The following is an 18,755-nucleotide window of genomic DNA, read 5'->3' on the forward strand; positions in this document are numbered from 1 at the left end:
TATATTGATCAGTGTTATGCATATTTACAGACAGTACAGTATGTACGTTATACTTATCAGTATTATACATGTTTAAGGACGGTACTATAACATGTTATATTGATCAGTGTTATACATATTTACAGAAGTACAGTATGTACGTTATACTTATCAGTATAATACATGTTTAAGGACAGTACTATACATGTTATATTGATCAGTGTTATGCATATTTACAGACAGTACAGTATGTACGTTATACTTATCAGTATTATACATGTTTAAAGATGGTACTATACATGTTATATTGATCAGTGTTATGCATATTTACAGACAGTACAGTATGTACGTTATACTTATCAGTATTATACATGTTTAAGGACAGTACTATCCATGTTATATTGATCAGTGCTATACATGTTTACAGACAGTATAGCATGCACGTTATACTTATCAGTATTATACAGACGGTTCTATAAATGTTATATTGATCAGTGGTATATGGGTTTAAGAACTATAGCGTAACTTTTATATTCTTTACTATCGTCAAAGGTTTGAATCAGAGAAAACGAAACCATTGCAACATAAATGCTTATGTTGGAATGAAAGTATTTCCTAAGCTTAAAGATCAATTTTCTACAAATTGTAATGATTATTGAGCGAAAAGATTCGAAATAGCATGTTTTTATAACAGCGTTAAAAATATATGTTTCGTAAACGTGCACACGTTTTAAACAGAAATAATTTTATGAATTCCCAAGAGCAGTAATGGCTAGGTGTTTTATAAAAAACGTCAAAAGTGGGTACTCTATCCATCATACATAGTGACTATCGATAAGAACCCGAACATTGAACTACACCTAAGCCTTAATCAGGTGTAATTCCCGTAAATTCGTGCCACAGTTAATGCCCACCGTCGCGGTCCAATCAGCTCGGTTTCCGATAAACTTGTGTAATTCCTGTATTTTTGCATACAAGAGTATAAAAATATACCCTGTAAGTGTATATTACATCGTACATCAGTGACGGTAATTGACTTCTATCAAACCATTTGATTAATATCTAGAATACCGGCAGTAATTGTTGATTGTTAAACCAATTAGAGGTTGTCTCGTGCACTACTTCTGGCACATGGTCGTAACTAAAGATTGGACGGGTGCCATAGGTGGTCACAGCCTCGGTAACAGATGGTGCACACTTTTCACCTGCCTTGCGACTAATAAACGAAAAGCTAACCCTATTCGTAACTCGGGTTTATAACAATTCAACCGCATCCTTCATTCAAGAACACTATTGAAATTTTTGAGGTCACGTGACCTATGATAACTGCTTAGCAGATCCTCTGGCCATGATTATATTCTGAAATGTAAGTAATTGAAACATCTAGCGGCACGCAAACACAGGTAATGGAAGAGAAAACTCATATAACAGTCTTGTAATGTAGGTTATAGCTTTTATATGAGTCACATAAGTATTCTGACTTATAACAGGTGAACAAATAGTGTTTCAAGATTTACTTTAACCTATATTCAAGGTGATCCGTTTCTTGTCTTTATAAATAACTTATTTTTTATGCAGTAAATTACAATAATAAATTTATAATTCGAGAAATAACTATTTAAGTTCGTCTTTTTCATATCGGCAATGACTGTTATTTCCCAAGTTTATCAATATAAGTCCTTACTTACTACAGCGTGAGGCAGATCTTTCTACGTAAAATATATCCATATCAACTTATTGGTATATATATATATGATTTCATAAGTAAAACTTCAACTGCAATGAGTTTATTTTCAGAATATTAGATTAAAAAATAAATCTTAAATACTGATGTATTTGTACAGGAAGACCTATTGATTCATGGTGATAGCGTGTATGACATCATCGAAAAGCAGGATCACCAGAGCATCCAAACAGAGCTTATGAGAAATCCTAACCCTCTCAGTTTGATTCCTGATACTCGCATGTTTCTTTGTCGTATGAACGTCTCCAGAAATGCTCGTAGACAGATGAGATTTGGAGACCAAAAGGTCAGTAAAAGTTTTGGAATAAAGTAAGAGTTATATACAGATTAAAGATCAATGAAAATTTATGTTTATTGATTAAATGTTTACTTTATTTAGTCATTTCTATTGTCAAGCAGAAAATGTTATCAGCATCTGATGAAATATTTTAGCTAAAAACTGAATTAGAAATTTATACTCTTTTTCGCGTGTTTATTCCTACATCTGCCTCTTAAATCGCCTTTTTAGCCGTGGGGGCGTTATAATGTGATGGTCCCACTATTCGTTGATAAAAGAGTAGCCCAAGAGTTGGCTGCCTTTCCTCTAGTCTTACACTGCTAAATTAGGGACGGCTAGCGCAGATAGCCCTCGTGTAGCTTTGGGCGAAATTCAAGAAACAAACAAAAAAGCCTCTTAAATAAACAAATCTGAAAAACTATAAAGTCAGGATGCTATTGAGCAAATCAACGAAGAGTAATAAGCAGTTTTTCAGTAGGAGTACGTTTTAATCTTTTGTTAGAAAATGGGTCGAAGCAATGTTAAGAAAAGAATAAAACATACTGCAAAGTGATCGAGTTTTACTCACGTATATCTTGCAGAAGCGATATTTGCTCTCAAATGTACATTTAGTAATCGATACCTCGCGCGATGAAGATTATTATTGATAAAAGAAGTAATGTTATGCTTTATTCTTTTTATATTTTAAGATTAAACCTGCTTTATATTAAAAATTCTCAATCATCATGTTTTCATCTAGTAACCTTTAAGTGGTTTTAAGGCGCCTTTCTAGCCTAACTAGCAGCCCCCCCCCTTCCCCAGTGGCACAGCCATACATCTGCGGACCTATACCTCTAGAAACCGGGTTTCGATACTCGTGGTGGACAGAGCACAGTTAGCCCTTTGTGTAGCTTTGTGCTGAACAACAAACAGCCTAAATAAATAGGAATGACGAACAGGTAAGGTTTTTTACAAGGCTGTTAATCCCGACATCCGGCGACGCTGTCTTCAAACAAATATGGATGTAGGCGGTAGGGGGTGGACGTTTCAAAAAGAAGTTTGTGATATATTGTTGAAAACCTTAGTTTTTATCTAGGACTATTCGAAATTCGTATACATGACAGTTGTGAAGTGAATCTCTCGAAAAATGCATGCGTATAATTTCTGATATACACTCCTACGTGGCGCTCAATTTGTGTCGCCTAGCGATTTAGTTAGTTCATACATGGAAAAAGATATTTGTTTCATTTGGTAAGCCATTCCATTCTCTCATAAACTAACAATTTTTCTCAAAAATGGAAGAGTAAAGATTAAAAAATATTTGAAATTATGTAGTTGGAAGTCGAATTAAAGTCAATTTTACCTCATTCGTATAAACCAATTGATTAAATTAAATATCGTAATGGATATTTTGAAGAAAAAGAAAGAGATGACATTTGCAACAAAATCACTCAAAATATGTTATGAAGAATGTAATATATTACCATGAGCACAGAGGATATGCATAAAACTTAGTGCTGTTATTTACATTGGATTAGAGAGGTGTAGACAAAAAGATATAGCAGACTATCGAGGACACTGGACGATGGACATTTGAAGGTGCCATAACAATTAGTAGACATTTAAGTATAGTCAACATTTATTACATTACACTTAGAATTCCTAGAACCTTATACAGAATAATTATATTGTTGTGGATAATAACTAAACAATACACTTAATGTTTTTATTGGATTTAACGAACTATAAGATAGATTGTGATAATAATTGAAATTTGAAAAATCAGAAAATACACACTGTTTAAATAACCATAGACCCTATATTAGGAACAATAGCTAAAGAGAAGAAACTCAATAACCCGAATGCTTTCTAAAAGTAGAATTTCTGGGAGAAATGACAGAAAGAGAACAGAGAAAAGAATGAAAGTCCACTTTACGAAAACGCTCGAGTTAGCGGGTTTCTTGTCGGATACTAACTTTTTCTGTTGATTCTGCTAATTTTGGAATATCATGAGCATTATGAGTTATAGTTAGTTCATATAATGAAAACTGACAAACATAGAAGAGTGGATTATACAGCACATTAAACTAGACAATTGATTTTGGTATTATGTATGTGGTAAGAATTAAATAATATATATTTTTATCATAAATTTTACCGTGAAATGTTAACATCAACTACTGGAGCACATTGTAATGAATATCCAGAAATTAGCGAATGATAACACATAATTTGTTATAAAAGATAATATTTAAGGTTATCGCGCTTTATAGTACGTGTCTAAACAAAGAAACTTCATTTCGAAATTATTAACGAACGTGTTGAACATTATTTTAATGTTCAGGAAAGCGTCTAAGCATTACTGCTCTAATAATACACGATTACTCAACTAGTGCACCTTTGTTTAGTACAATTAGTTATTCAAATTTAATACTGTTCTAATGATCCAAGTTTAATCAACTAGTGCACCTTTGTTTAATACAATTAGTTATTCAAATTTAATACTGCTCTAATAATACAAGTTTAATCAACTAGTGCACCTTTGTTTAATACAAATAGTTATTCAAATTTAATACTGCTCTAATAATACAAGTTTAATCAACTAGTGCACCTTCGTTTAGTATAATTAGTTATTCAAATTTAATACTGCTCTAATAATACAAGCTTAATCAACTAGTGCACCTTTGTTTAGTACAATTAGTTATTCAAATTTAATAATGCTCTAATAATACAAGTTTAATAAACTAGTGCACCTTCGTTTAGTATAATTAGTTATTCAAATTTAATACTGCTCTAATAATACAAATTTAATCAACTAATGCACCTTTGTTTAATACAAATAGTTATTCAAATTTAATACTGCTATAATAATACAAGTTTAATAAACTAGTGCACCTTTGTTTAGTACAATTAGATATTCAAATTTAATACAAAAGTAACCGAACCTTAATCCGATAAAACATTAATCCTTTACACGAACTCATCCGCAAACATAATCGTGGAAGTTTTAAAAAAATATATATATATATTTATTTCCACTAGGTGGTGTTGGTTCAGGGTCACTTTGTCAGTTTTCTGCCGTTATGTAGCCGTAATGAGCCAGTGTTCTTAGCAATTTGTACGCCAGTTGCAATGCCAGAAACAAGAGAGTGTGTGGTGCAGGGAAGCACCTCAGTCTTTACGTCTATTCACTCCATGAACATGAAATTTATGCATATCGATAAAAAGTAAGTCAAATTTCATATAAAAAATACAGCTAATTTACTTGACAAGGAAGAAACGCACTTATGGAATTCTAACTCATATTTCCTTCACAAAAATAGAGCTGAGTTTAATTGAAAGAAAACAAATAAATTCAATATTAGACAAGGTTTTCTTGTAATTGAACTGATTATTTTACTTAAACAAACAGATAGTAAATCAACTTTCAGTTATTGAAAATTAAAGTTTTTGCTCAAAGAAGGAGAGCATTTTGTCCAAATCAAGTTTTGTTTTTAAGTGAAAGTACTTATTTTTGTCGATAGGCACATAACTTAATCAACAGGCATAAGTAGCTTGTATACTTTTTGACATATGTTTTGCATCCGATTTCTTATTTGTCGCAAATAACTATAGGTAGATATTTGTTGGAAGACGATTTTACCACGTTAAGCAACAGAAACGTCGTCTGTATTTTTAACTTTTATGTCCATAAACGCGAGACTTTAAAGGTGGCAAGAATCTAACTTAGAACACAGTATTAAATTGAGATGTATTACGTTAACATCAAAGATGATCAAAAGTATAAAATGCATGGAAAGTGCATAAAATGTTCCGAAGGTTAGTTAAATAAAAAGTGGTAGTATACGTGTCTGATTTATGTAGCACACATGCGTAACGCAAAGGAATCACGTTAAGACTTAAAACAATGCTTTAGAACGTAAGATATAGGATTTTGTAAAGGACATATAGTGTTCTTTACAGTAGAATTACAATCAATGGGCCTGTTTAGGTTGCAAGGTGTATACAGAACATGTGAAGAGCGTTAAGTAAGATACATAAGTCTGTAAATATACCTTAAGTCTTATCATACGAAACATGTATATCTGATTTTTATTTCAGCGGAGAGTTCTACTTAGGTTACAACAAGTCAAGCCTCCAAGGTGTGTCCTGGTACGAACTCGTACATTGGGATCATTTAAGAGAAGCTCAGTCCAAACACAGGCTGAGTAAGTAGAGGATCAGATCTTTTGTTTATTATGGTTTGATATAATTATATCAATAAAATAACATATCTTAAAGGCAAAGTCGTACATTGCCAAATGACTAATACACAATGTGAAAACATTCAAACTTTTATCTAGTTTTGTTTCTTATATGCATATGAAATACCTAACAAAATTTTACGAAGGTGTTCAATGAAGATCATGAATCGTTGTCTGAAATAGTTTTATGAGAGATATTAAATCGTTTTATTCACGAAGGTTAAACTGATTTCCGTTTTTTCTTCAAAATATTTCAAAAGCATCAGTTGTTACATGTTTCTGAATAGAACCTGATCAAAGACATTTCTCTTGTTTTAGCCTTATTAAGTTTGTATATACAGAATTGGAAATAATTATGGACACTAAGATTGTTGAGTAAGATTGGTATGAAATGCAAATATGGGATTGCCTCCCCTCTACTGTAAGAAGGTGAACTATATCAGCGTATAGTCACGGGCTGATAGTTTACACTGTGATTAGCTCTCATCCAACCAATCAGACAGTCAATCTTACTATTCCCAGTAGGACAGAAATGCTAAAACCTGTAGGAGTTAAAATGTTGACTGGTGAAGGCGACAGATTGAGACATAGTTTCATATTTTAGATAGTAACTCTGGAAAGATTATTTGTAACTGATGTATGGTTAATAATAGAAGTGGTAAAGTAGAAAAGTCAAATGCTTCAAAAATGACGTTAAGAAACTACGTTATGCCGGAGACGTCGGAACCAGAGGTGCTGGTGTATTACCACCACTTTTACATATTTAACTTGATAGCAACTGTAAATTATATTATTATATTAATTTTCTGGGGCAAGCTCTCAGACCCCCTAGCTTTAGATTGAGCTGCCTTTAGCAGCTCCTTAAATGTTTAATTTTTTATTGTAAAATCTTCATGTCTAGCCAAGCATCCCCACGTTGCAACTCCTTCCTACGCGACTGTATGTTTTTTACTTTATCTTGCCAACAATCTAACTGTAAATATAGGAGTGATTGCTACCTCCAGAATAATAAGATACATATTGGAACAAAATGGTCTCAATGAATGAGCAGTTGTTCAAAAACCACTATTTAAGATAGATACCCAAACGAAAAAGCTGAAATGGGCATCAAACTTCAAACAATTGTACAAGCAGAGTTGGAGTACTCTTTACAGACGAATCCAAATCTAATTGCTTGGCAACAATTAATAGTAGCTTGTTTGATGAAAGAGATGTATGACGGTCAATGCACAACATGTACAGTGAAACATGCTGTGAGGACCAACACATGTACAGTGAAACATGCTGGGGGACCAATACAAGTACCTCAAACAACCTTGCACAAAATTGATGACACTGTGTCTGTTGACAGGTGCCTGCATATTTCTATCCATCGTGTCATTCCCTCAGGAACAAGACCTATAGGGAAGGTATTCATTATCCAGCAAGACAGTAATTTTGAGTATGTGGTGAAACGATCCGTGAAAGGATAAAGAAACCGTTGGAACACTTGCACCATGGCTTAGTCTAAACAGAGCCCAATATGACTATTATTAAGGCTCTATGGGCTTATATTGAAACTGAAAAGGTCAAACGGCAACCATATAACTTTGCTGAATTGTGGAGAGTAATACAGGGCTGTGTAACAATATTTCACAACCATCCGTTTACAAATTTATTGTACCATAAAGTGTACTGTGCTGTTGAAAGTTAATACAGAACATCAGTGTATTGTACAACTTGTTTGATTTTCTTTTGTATTTTCTGTACTTATGATAAATTGACCATATAACTGTAGTTACTCAGTGTGAGTTGCTTTTATATGGGCAGTTGCCCGGTAGGACAGCAGTGTGTCTTCGGATTTACAACACTAAAATCAGGGGTTCGATAGACACAGCAGATAGCCCAATGTGGTTTTGCTATACCAAAACGCATACACACTTATATGTATATCACTTATGTATTTCCATAACGATTTCAATAATGCGTGATTCAATTCACAAAATGTAGTGAAAATTCTGTTAAAAAAACTGACAATATAAGCTTTACAGTTTTCTGTTACGTATCTACTTACTATTACAAATAAGATCCATACTAACGGAAGATCCTGACCGAAGTGAAGAACAGGGTTGAAACTGTTGAATTTTAAGCATCGTCAAATTACCAATAAATCTAATATCCTAAAACCTCAATGCTCTCTTATAGAAACAAGACCACGTTATAGCTACATTGACCTTATATATATATATATATATATTATGTTTGGTTATTAACCAAATGGTTCAAACTTTATTATTAATAGAAGATATTTAAAATCATCGCTTAACGTTGAAACTTCAAACAATAACCTGTATTAGAGTTCTTAACATTTTGACCGCTAACTAAAAGAGCTATCTGATAATGATATGTTTACCATCGGTAGTTCTTGTAGGTTTGGGGGAATAGTGTTCGTTTAAGGTAATGTACATGTATGTAGTAAATCTCAAACATCTGTAAGTTAGAATCATTATAAAATAATTAAAATTTATTGACTGTTTGATTTTAAACTTTGTTCTTGAACGACAAACTCTGAGGTGCTGTTTTAATTTGTAAAGCAACAAAGTCCTAAAGCTTTAGTAAATCAGAAATATCGTTGTTTACTTTGCACGGCTAGCGATAACTTAACTGGCGGCTTAAACATAAATTGGGGCTACGCCCCTACCCACATTGGCAACCTTGGCAGCCACTTGTAACACCTATCCTTAACGCTGGCCTGTTAATTCGTTGTTCAATTCCTTACTTTTGTATTTCTATATTTAATACTTCTAAAGAATTACTACGAAGCAATCTCGAATCTTCTCATTTAGTCTTTTCCTTTTCTTCCCAGTCACGCAATCCGAGCAGGAACGTTCTTGTATAATGTTACTCCGGCTTCAGACCACCACTGGGAGCTGGTTATGGGTGCACGCTGTGCTACAGGTTAAAGACAGTTCAGATAGCTCCCAACAGCCGGTCATCGTCTGTACCAATCAAGTCCTCAGGTGAGGTCTGGGCCACTCCGCATCACGTTGCCCTTTTGCAGTTCATGTGCTTAAATATTTTTTGTTACATTTCATCAGTTTTATCTTTACGGTAGGACAATGACTGAAAAGCTGGCTACACAAAAACACTGTGATGTAGGTTTAAATCTGTATCAGGTTATAATATTGTTACTGACTTATTCTTATTCTAAATCGTATAAAAAGTAAATGGATAAAAACGAGCACCTTAATCTCGCAATAGTATGTTATATGTAGTAAAAAAACGTAACGTTAGTGATTAGATCTTGGAAATAACAAACACAAACTCTTGTTTCATATTTTAGCGAGAGAGAAGCTGCTGTAATGCAGGTAAACAGCTGGCTCTATCAATTCTACTCCTTACAGTCCAAAATGCATTATGGGATTGGCTATGAGACTCATTCCACACGTCTTCCAAGTTACTATCCTACCGTGATGTCGTACCACCACTCTCCGCCAACAGAGGGCACACTTCCGCCAACACCTTATCACATTCACCACCACCCTGGAACTCCCTTGAACGGGTCCTCTCAACATCCCGGTGTTCTCCAGTTTGGTTCATCTTCCCACCAAAGCGGACTGCCCGTGCCTTATTCCAGTATTCCAGTTGGAACAGATGGATCCCTGAAAAGGGCACTCTCTCCTTGTATCGAAGAAACTGAAATAAAACCAAAAATACAAAATTTTAACAGGTCCTCTTTTCCTTATTCATCTTCTACTTTTAGCAATGGATTTGGATTACCAGTCCATGTTTCAGAAATTAGTGCGATGTCACCCCCATCTGACTACTATGGAAGCTCCCAAGTGCTTTTAACTGTCCCTTATCACCACCTAGGAGGAATTCATACTCAGAAGCTCGTGACAGCGGATGAGACAGTGACAGATGTAGAACAGTCCTTAACTCCTACTAACACAGATGATGTGTCAAACATGATTTCTTCCATTCATTACCCTCGTGACGTCACTTCCTATGTGCCATCAGGATCGACGATCTCTGCCATCCTTTCCGAAAGTACTAGAATCCTCGCCGACAGTGCCGAAGACGTTTCTCGATCCCTAAAAGACCTTCGACCTCTTTCAGACTTCCGTCCTCATCAAATAATTAACAGTGACAGTGCTACGAAAACATCGTCCAGATTGGGCAGTGCTTTTTTTCCGCGTTTGAGATATAGCGTGGAGACTTGTCATACTGGTATGATTGATGCTATTGCAAAAGACACAAATTGCCGGAAAGCCTTTGGAGACAGGGCGTTTACTAAGCATCCTCGAGTAGACATTGGAAGATTCTATGATCATGAACATTCCCTAAACTACCAGAACAGTTTCCAACTTGCGTATGCAGCAGGTTGTGGGGAATACCGTTCGTCCTTCCAGATGCCAAATCGGTCCAACTTTGCAGATCGGCAAGGCCTCAAGAATATGATGGATCTGAATCGAAACGGTTCACTGGTTCCTATTGGCTCTCCTCTTGAAAATTACCATAACGGCAGCTCAGGTGGTCTTGCTCACTATCACTTGTCAGACAGTGGTCTTTCCTCATCTCCTCAGCAGTTAAGTAGCTCTAGTCTAGTCCACAGAAAATACAACCACCACTCTCCAGGAAATCTCTCGTCCAGTTTCGTCGAGAATTGGAAGGAGCAGCCTCAAGGTCCTTCTTGTAAGTAGTCGATAGTCTACAATGCCTTTTTTATATCATTTTTTCAAGCTTTCGTGGTTGTTTAGATGTCAGTCTGTATTACAAATAGATATAATATAGTTTATATTAAAATACTTTTTCATATTCTACACCAATTGCTGTTGTGCATAACGAATCAACAACAAAGATAAATAAAAATGTAATAGATGATTCAAAAGGTAATCGTTTCTTCATCTCTTTTTTCGGTCGTTTTAGGAAATTTATAATCGCTCTGTAATGATCTTTAATCCTGTTTAACTTTAAAATGACAAAAATATAAAATCACTGGCATCTTAACTTCATTTAGATTGGCAATAAAACTATATTAAATATGATGAGATTCCTTTTTTTTACGATTATAGTTTTACCCGTTCTAATACCAAATTATTCACTGAACTAATGAAAAATGAAACGGAACTAATCAAACATGAAATCCTTTGTATCCCTTTACTAAAGACAATAGCGCGTATCAAGAAAAACAACTACCTGAACATCATATGATGACAAAAGCCTCACATTTAGTATGTATATGTAAGATAATTGTGTCAAATATAACATCATACACCTCACAATACATTATATAACCACTTCCAGCATTGACTAAAGCTTCTCTGGGGCCATGTGGCTATTGAAGCGAAACTATCATTTGTCATTATTTCTGACAATTAGTGCTTGTACTTAGAACAAATAAATACATTGACGAACGAGAAATTTAAATAGAATTTGAGACAGTGAACAACTTTTGAGTTGTTTGTTAAACAAAGCATGATTTTCAGGGTCTAGGATAAACTAAGTTAAGCCATAATTTAAGGTCAATGGCACAATAATCTTAAAGACATGAATAAGCTCTATAGGCACAAGAGTTCAAATACAAAACTTATCATGCTAAAAGGGAACTAAAAGTTTAAAGACTATACACGCTAAAATCAGTGGGAAAAAACATAAGCATGTACACAGTATAGCGCTGAAGATCACGTGCACCACGTTTATTAACAGAGCCTAGTCGTTTGCATAATTAAAAACATATTTCTTGTGTAAAAACTAACTAGGCGTAGCGAGACCACTGGTTACGAGTGCAAGTGTTCATTAGAGTGAATCAACTTTAATTAGGCCTCGTAAACAGTATTTTGATTGTGATTCTTCGGTTTCTTTATTAACAAAAACATTCTAACTAATAAGTCTTTCTTTTATGTGCAAGTGTCAATGGCGTTAATAATAGGTCTGTTGATTTTTTTTTCAGAATATATCCTCTTCTCTTGACTGTGCTACTGTGATTATTAATGAGCAGGACTGTATATAATGTATGACATATTGTCAGCAACAGTGTCAATAGCATTCCACCAAGCATCATGCCTAAGTAACTTTTTCATGTTTCATACTACTCCTGAACAATGTGATAAAACGCTATTTAGATCAAATTATGTTGATGTAATGCTCTCATCAGTGTTCAATAATTTATTTATGTGTTAACATTCTTATTTGATCAAAAATTTGTGTTATTGATCATGATTATCCTGGAACTAAGAAACTTTATTGACAATTTTTAATTGTGATTAATCAACAAATCTCCGGAGAAAGCAGCGTTTAAGTTAATGAATCCATTCATATTTAATGATACGCCCCAGAAAAAAAAATCTGTAATATTCCTCTCCAATAATTTGATACAGACTTCAATTAGAAGTTTCCATTAACGTTTTCTTTCTACTATATGGCATTTAACCACGAATCGCTATATACATATTGGAACTGTGATTTTTACTTTCTCTCGTTATATTCATACTCACAAAAATAAAATTATATATATATTTCTTTGCAATATTTAACTCTGCGATATAAATTATACAATTATATTTTGAAAGCTATAAATTTTCTTTACTTGGAATGTTAAATACAGAACTTTTATTTTTTAAATTTATTCCAAGAACAGTGCCCATTAAGTGAATTTTGTGTGCTTCTCATGTTTAAATATCTGGAAGCATTTTATGTTCATTGTTAAAAAAGACCTTGACAAGAAATGAAGCATCCGCTGTTTCCGTAATAACCCACCGTATGATCATAGGTATGAAAAGTTGCTGTTGCTTATCACATGCGTTTACGTATAACTGTTTGGGGATTTTGTAAATAGAAAATGTTTATTATTGTATGAATAGTACCAGTAGTTCCTTGTTCTTTTCGTTACCTCACTTTAAACTATTCTTCGTGCATTATATATATAATTGTATTAAACTTTCATATGGATAAAAACTGATAAATTACGAATTTCTAGGTTTTCTTCCTCAGAAATGCTAGGAATGATTTAATTTACATATGTTATGCTTTATGTTTGACTACGGCTGAGTATTTAGCTTCAAATGGAAAGTTGAAGGGTCGAAAGTTATTTTAGATTGAAACGCGATAAAGTATTTTTTTATAAAATTGCTTTACTATTTCTTGGCTTTATTTTTGTTTTAGAATTTAATTCAAATGTCATAGAAAATTGTTCAGGGTTGTGTGGAAACATGTCATCCTAGAAGAATATATTAATACTGCTTCACGTAGTTTATAAAACTGTGCCGATAAGCCACGTATACAATCACGTGCCAGAGTTGTTAGACAACCGAAAATTTACATAGACAGGGACATTATCACAAAGCATATCTACTGCTGATGAATGGGCTTTATAATATACCACCAGCTAATTGCCAGATTTACGAATAATGATTGTTTACTTTATCTGTACAACCTATAAACGATATATTAAAATATCTACCATCCTATATTTCAATCTGTAAGTTAAATCACACAAGTCAACACTTTGATAATCGAAATAAAATGTATATAATGATAAGAAAAGTTCATGATGAATTTACATGCAACAGTCTACACGTTTTGTGCCTTTACATGAGGTTATAAAGGCCATATTACAGATGCTAGAAGACAGGATATGTGAAGAAAGATGAACAGTATTATTACATAGTACATCGAAATAGTGTGAATAATGTAAGGCCGGAATCAAAATTCCGGAACATTTTTAAATCCAGTCTTTTCATGTATTGTATGTAATAACATTATTTAAAGTACTTAGTACAAAGTATTTGTTTCATATCAGAAAGTAATGGATGCTATTTTTCGTGTAAAATATATGTTTAAACGTTCATAGGACCAAGTCTGTATATTGGTATTTTAACGTGAACTATTTTCTATGTTAAGTAAGTTAAGCAAATCGAAATTTTATAATGTCTGGTTTGGGAATTTTCAAGTGTATTAAAAACATTTCTATTTTAATACTATGGAAATGTATCTCACGCAAAATAAATGATTTGAAAATCACAACTGTCTTGCTGTTTCAATATCATAACTTATGTTCCTGTTTTCCAAAATAAAATACTTCTTATATTAACTTTACTCAAACAAATCACCAAGTATAATATAAAATCAACTTGCCCTCTAGTGGCACAGCGGTATGTCTGCGGACTTACAACGCTAGAAACCGGGTTTCAATACCCGTGGTCGACAGAGCACAGATAGCTCATTGTGTAGCTTTGTGCTTAATTCCAAACAAAAAAAAATCAACAGAAACATTGAACATAACAAAAGAAATTAGATTCAATGCATATATCGAACGTCGTAGTGTATGACTGGACTTGTAGTATCAAGAATTGCACAATAAAAGCCTAAAGTTAGACGAGCTGCAAACTCAATGAAAGAGTTCACTGTATTCAACAAGGTTAATACGAACCCTGCTTGATACGTTAAAATAATACTTTTTATAACGAATGCTTTAAAAATAAAATAGAGTGCTTAAGATTGTAAGTGAAAAATAGCCAGTTTTAAAGCTCTTTTCTACACTGTTACTACTTGTATTAAACTAATGGATGTTTTATCTTAGTCAAAATATATTTGACCAATCTTTGATCGTAATAATTATCAAACAGCAACTTATTCGCTAGGAGGCTTTTTTTTCTGTTAAACTTGAGAAACAAAGTTCAAGATATTATTGTAGAATATTCTTAACTTGTGTAGATGTGATCTGAGAAATGATTGCCGTACTATCTATTTTTACAAATAAAAAATATTAAACAAGTCTCTAAGACACTGATACAGACAATTTATTCATCAATTTGATATTCCAACCACAACTGCTCAGCCTAAAAAGGCCAAACTTTACTGTTGATAAGTTACAGTGCCTTGCAAAAGTATTCACCCCAACCAATAATGTTACATTTTGATGAAATACAAATAGTGTAAACAATGTTTTAATTAACTTGTTTTTATTTAAAGCTGTAATGATCAATCCTAACACTGTTATGTGTGAAGGAGGTTGAATGTCAGCAAAACGTGCAAAAAAATATATAAATTGAAATTTGCTGATTGCATAAGTATTCAGCCCTCTAAGTCAGTACTTGATGGAAGCGCCTTTGGTAGCAACTACTGCTGTGAGTTATTTTTGGATATATCTCTCCTATGTTTACGCAACGGGATGGTGTAATTTTTTCCCATTCTTCCTTGCAAAATTACTCCAATTCGAACATGGATTGCAATCTTCAAGTTTTAATATAAATTTTCTATTGAATTCAAGTCAGGACTTTGACTGGGCCTCTCTAGGACATTCCCTTCCTTCTTTTGAAACCACTCCAGTGTGGCTTTCGCCTTGTGCTTCGGGTCACTGTCCTACTGAAATGTGAATTTTTGACTCAGTTTTAGATTCGTGGCTGACTTAAGCAGGTTTTCCTCTAGGATTCGTCTGTACTTTGTACCATTCATTTCCCCCTCAACTCTGACAAGCTTGTCAGTCCCTGTTGCCACCATTATGCTTGACAGTTGGGATAGTGTTGACTTGGGATATGTGCTGTGTTGTACTTGCACCAGATGTAACGCTTTGAATTTAGACCAAAAGGCTCAATTTTTGTCTCGTCTGACCACAAAACATTCTGCCACAAGTCATAGTATCATTTACATTCCGTGTCGCAAACTCCATACGAGATTTAAGATTATTCTTTTTCAGTAATGGCTTCATTCTTGCCACTCGCCCATACAGACCAGCTTTGTGTAGGGACCGGAATATTGTTGATATATAAACGTTGACTCCCATCTCAGACATGAAACACTGCAAATCTTCCAAAGTCACTGTTGGCTTCAGAGTGGCATTCCTAACCAGTTTCCTGCTTCCCTGGCTGCTTAGTTTGGAAAGGCGACCTGATCTGTGTAGTGACTGGGTGTTATGAAGCACGTTGCACTTCTTAATGATGGACTACACTGTACTCATAAGGATAACCAGCGACTTTGAAATTTTCTTCTAACCTTCTCCTGATCTATGCTCCTCTACCACTTTATCCTGGACTTGTTTAGAAAGTTCCTTCGTCTTTGTGGTTGGTTTGTCGTATTACCATGTGAGTTGTGGCTTGAACAGATGCATTTACTCTAAAGTCAAATTTTAAACCACTTTGATTACACACAGACAAAGACCATTACAATAATTTTGTGATCTTTCAAACTAATCTAATGCACCTGAACTGATTTATTGTTGGCGTAGCGAAGAGGTTGGATACTTATGCAACTGAAAATGTTCTAATTTTCTTTGAAAATCTAACTTACATACATAATATCAGCGTTTTTTTTTTTAGCTTTCTCAGTTTAGAGTATATTGTGTATATTCTAAGTATAATGTCCCATTTGAAAATTTCATGATTGAAAGCTCAAACGGCAACAAAATGTGGAAAATTTGCAGGAGGGGGTGAATACTTTTGCAAGGCGCTGTATATCTAATCATTCTGAAGATGTTTTTAAAGCGACTTGACAGTCTATAGTTTGCACCAACAGCGAAAACCCGTATATGCCTTAGTTATGGTTAGTTATTTTTCGTGAATTTTATACTACACTCTTACGATGTCTGTGATCGCCATTACTCTCTTGGTTTTGGTTGGTGGACCTGACAGAAGAGCAAAGATGAATATTAGTAAATGGTCTTGCACACAAAAGTACTACTAGTATTCTATTTACTGTCATATTTCACCGTAGGGAAAGACGACATTCATAACATATTAAGCAGAATCTCTGAATCTGATTCAGATAAAAGATGGTATAATATTAATCATAGCGTTTGGAAGCAAAAGTTTATTCAAATGATGATCTGATTTCAATTAACCAAGAAACTAGATCTACAAAATTTAATGTATCTTTAAAATTATGACTATAAAGGTCATTTATGATTTTTTTAACATTTGTAACTAATTTATTTTTGGGGGGGGCTATGTGTTTTCAACTTTTAATTATTATTAATGTCCCCCAGCGGTTCAGGGGTAAAGTTACGGACTTACAATGCTAAAATCCGAGGTTCGATTCATTGTGGTGAACAGAACATAGATAGCTTATTGTGCGGCTTTGCGCTAAAACAAACAAACCAAACTAAAATTATTATTAATTAAACTACCAACACTAATATTATAAAGGTATGGGTCAAAATTTTAATCCACAAATTTCAACATTTTGTATAATATACAAATCATCCCATAATAAGTATCATTTGAATTGTGAACGTAATTTCTTTCCTTCATCTACATCTTAGGTTTTAAATTCTATTGAGGTGTAAGAGGCAAATTGAAAGTGGAGAGGCCCAAGGTTTATTTGACAGAGGGAACATGCGCCACAGGCGTACACATTACGTTCGGGATCCAGGGCTTGCCTTAGAGCCTTGGAAACACTTGGATTCTGAATTCCTGAAAGTAGTTTTCCTAATTTTGATGCATTTTCACTGGGGGACAGATTGAAAAGTGGTGGGGGAGGGGGCAGGTTTCCCTGCTTCCTACGCCACTGTTCTGTTAGAAATATTGATCAATTTAAAGCATAAGAGTTAACCTAAAGATGAAACATTTATCACGTGGTTAGAAAAATAAAAGTTTTTAGGTCTAATTTAGAATATATAAAAAGGCATAAAATAGACAATAAGATAAACTTGAATACTACAATGTCTAGTGTCTGTCAGCTGAATCACTGATACTTTTACATATATACGTTATATTTTTTTACTGTGACTTTAGAGTTTCTAAAATATATTTTATTAGTTTCCTTAACGTTGTCTCTCTAAAAGTCTTTGGATATTCATATATAAAAGAATTTACAGAAGGAAAGATCGCAAAAAGTAACAAAAGAAATTGATCAGTATCCATCTGCGTGTTGGTAAAATAATTTACCAATTTACTTAATTCGGTATTTTAATAAAACGAATCTAATTATTTATCATCGCTAAATGTAAATATTTGGCAAAAATTAACGAATTGTGTTTGTTTGTTAAGTACAAAGCTACACAATGGGCTATTTATGCAGTGCCACAAAAGTATCGAAACCAGGTTTTTAGTGTTAATATCCTTATCGCTGAGCCACTGGGGGCAAAATAAATACACATTTTACTGTACAACTGAAATACTTGTAAACGTTTCGTTAAGGCATTGTATTTTCTTTTATTATATTTAGGTTGTTTTTGCTATTAGATATCATGCAAATGTTTATCATTTAAAAATTAAGCAGCTTAAATGTTTTTAATCGTTTTTTTTTGTTTTGATTTTTAAAAAACAGAACACACATCTTTATGTCATTAAAAAATTCAACCAGGCAGAAACGCTCTACGTTGATGTAGAAACAAACAACCATAGTTAGGAATGGATAGTTTAGAATTCAGCGATTAACTAGTTTTGTCTATCAAGACAACAAAGTCTCCATAAATTTAGTCTGTTCTTCTTAGGCTTAGTGTCTGTTGATAATGCGTTTAAATATAGTTTAAGCTTCTTTTTTTATCAGTCATGGTTTATTGCTCTCATGCCTTATCGTGTTTTTTTGCACGATTTATTATTGCGAAAGGTTTGTA

At 33.7% G+C, this 18,755-nt stretch overlaps 1 protein-coding gene across 1 annotated transcript in view; it reads left to right on the top strand.

Moving 5' to 3' along the window:
* Positions 1 to 12,733, top strand: part of LOC106460711 (neuronal PAS domain-containing protein 4A-like) — a 72,037-nt gene extending 59,304 nt beyond the window's left edge. Inside the window, exons 5-10 of the mRNA XM_013920447.2 lie at positions 1,824 to 2,009; positions 5,022 to 5,206; positions 6,081 to 6,187; positions 9,069 to 9,222; positions 9,546 to 10,897; positions 12,156 to 12,733. Coding sequence (XP_013775901.2) covers positions 1,824 to 2,009; positions 5,022 to 5,206; positions 6,081 to 6,187; positions 9,069 to 9,222; positions 9,546 to 10,897; positions 12,156 to 12,157 — 1,986 coding nt within the window. The 3' untranslated portion in view covers positions 12,158 to 12,733. The remainder of the gene's footprint in view (positions 1 to 1,823; positions 2,010 to 5,021; positions 5,207 to 6,080; positions 6,188 to 9,068; positions 9,223 to 9,545; positions 10,898 to 12,155) is intronic.
* Positions 12,734 to 18,755: the final 6,022 nt, after the last annotated feature.

Source organism: Limulus polyphemus, unplaced genomic scaffold, assembly GCF_000517525.1.
Source record: "Limulus polyphemus unplaced genomic scaffold, Limulus_polyphemus-2.1.2 Scaffold820, whole genome shotgun sequence".
Lineage (NCBI taxonomy): Eukaryota > Metazoa > Arthropoda > Merostomata > Xiphosura > Limulidae > Limulus > Limulus polyphemus.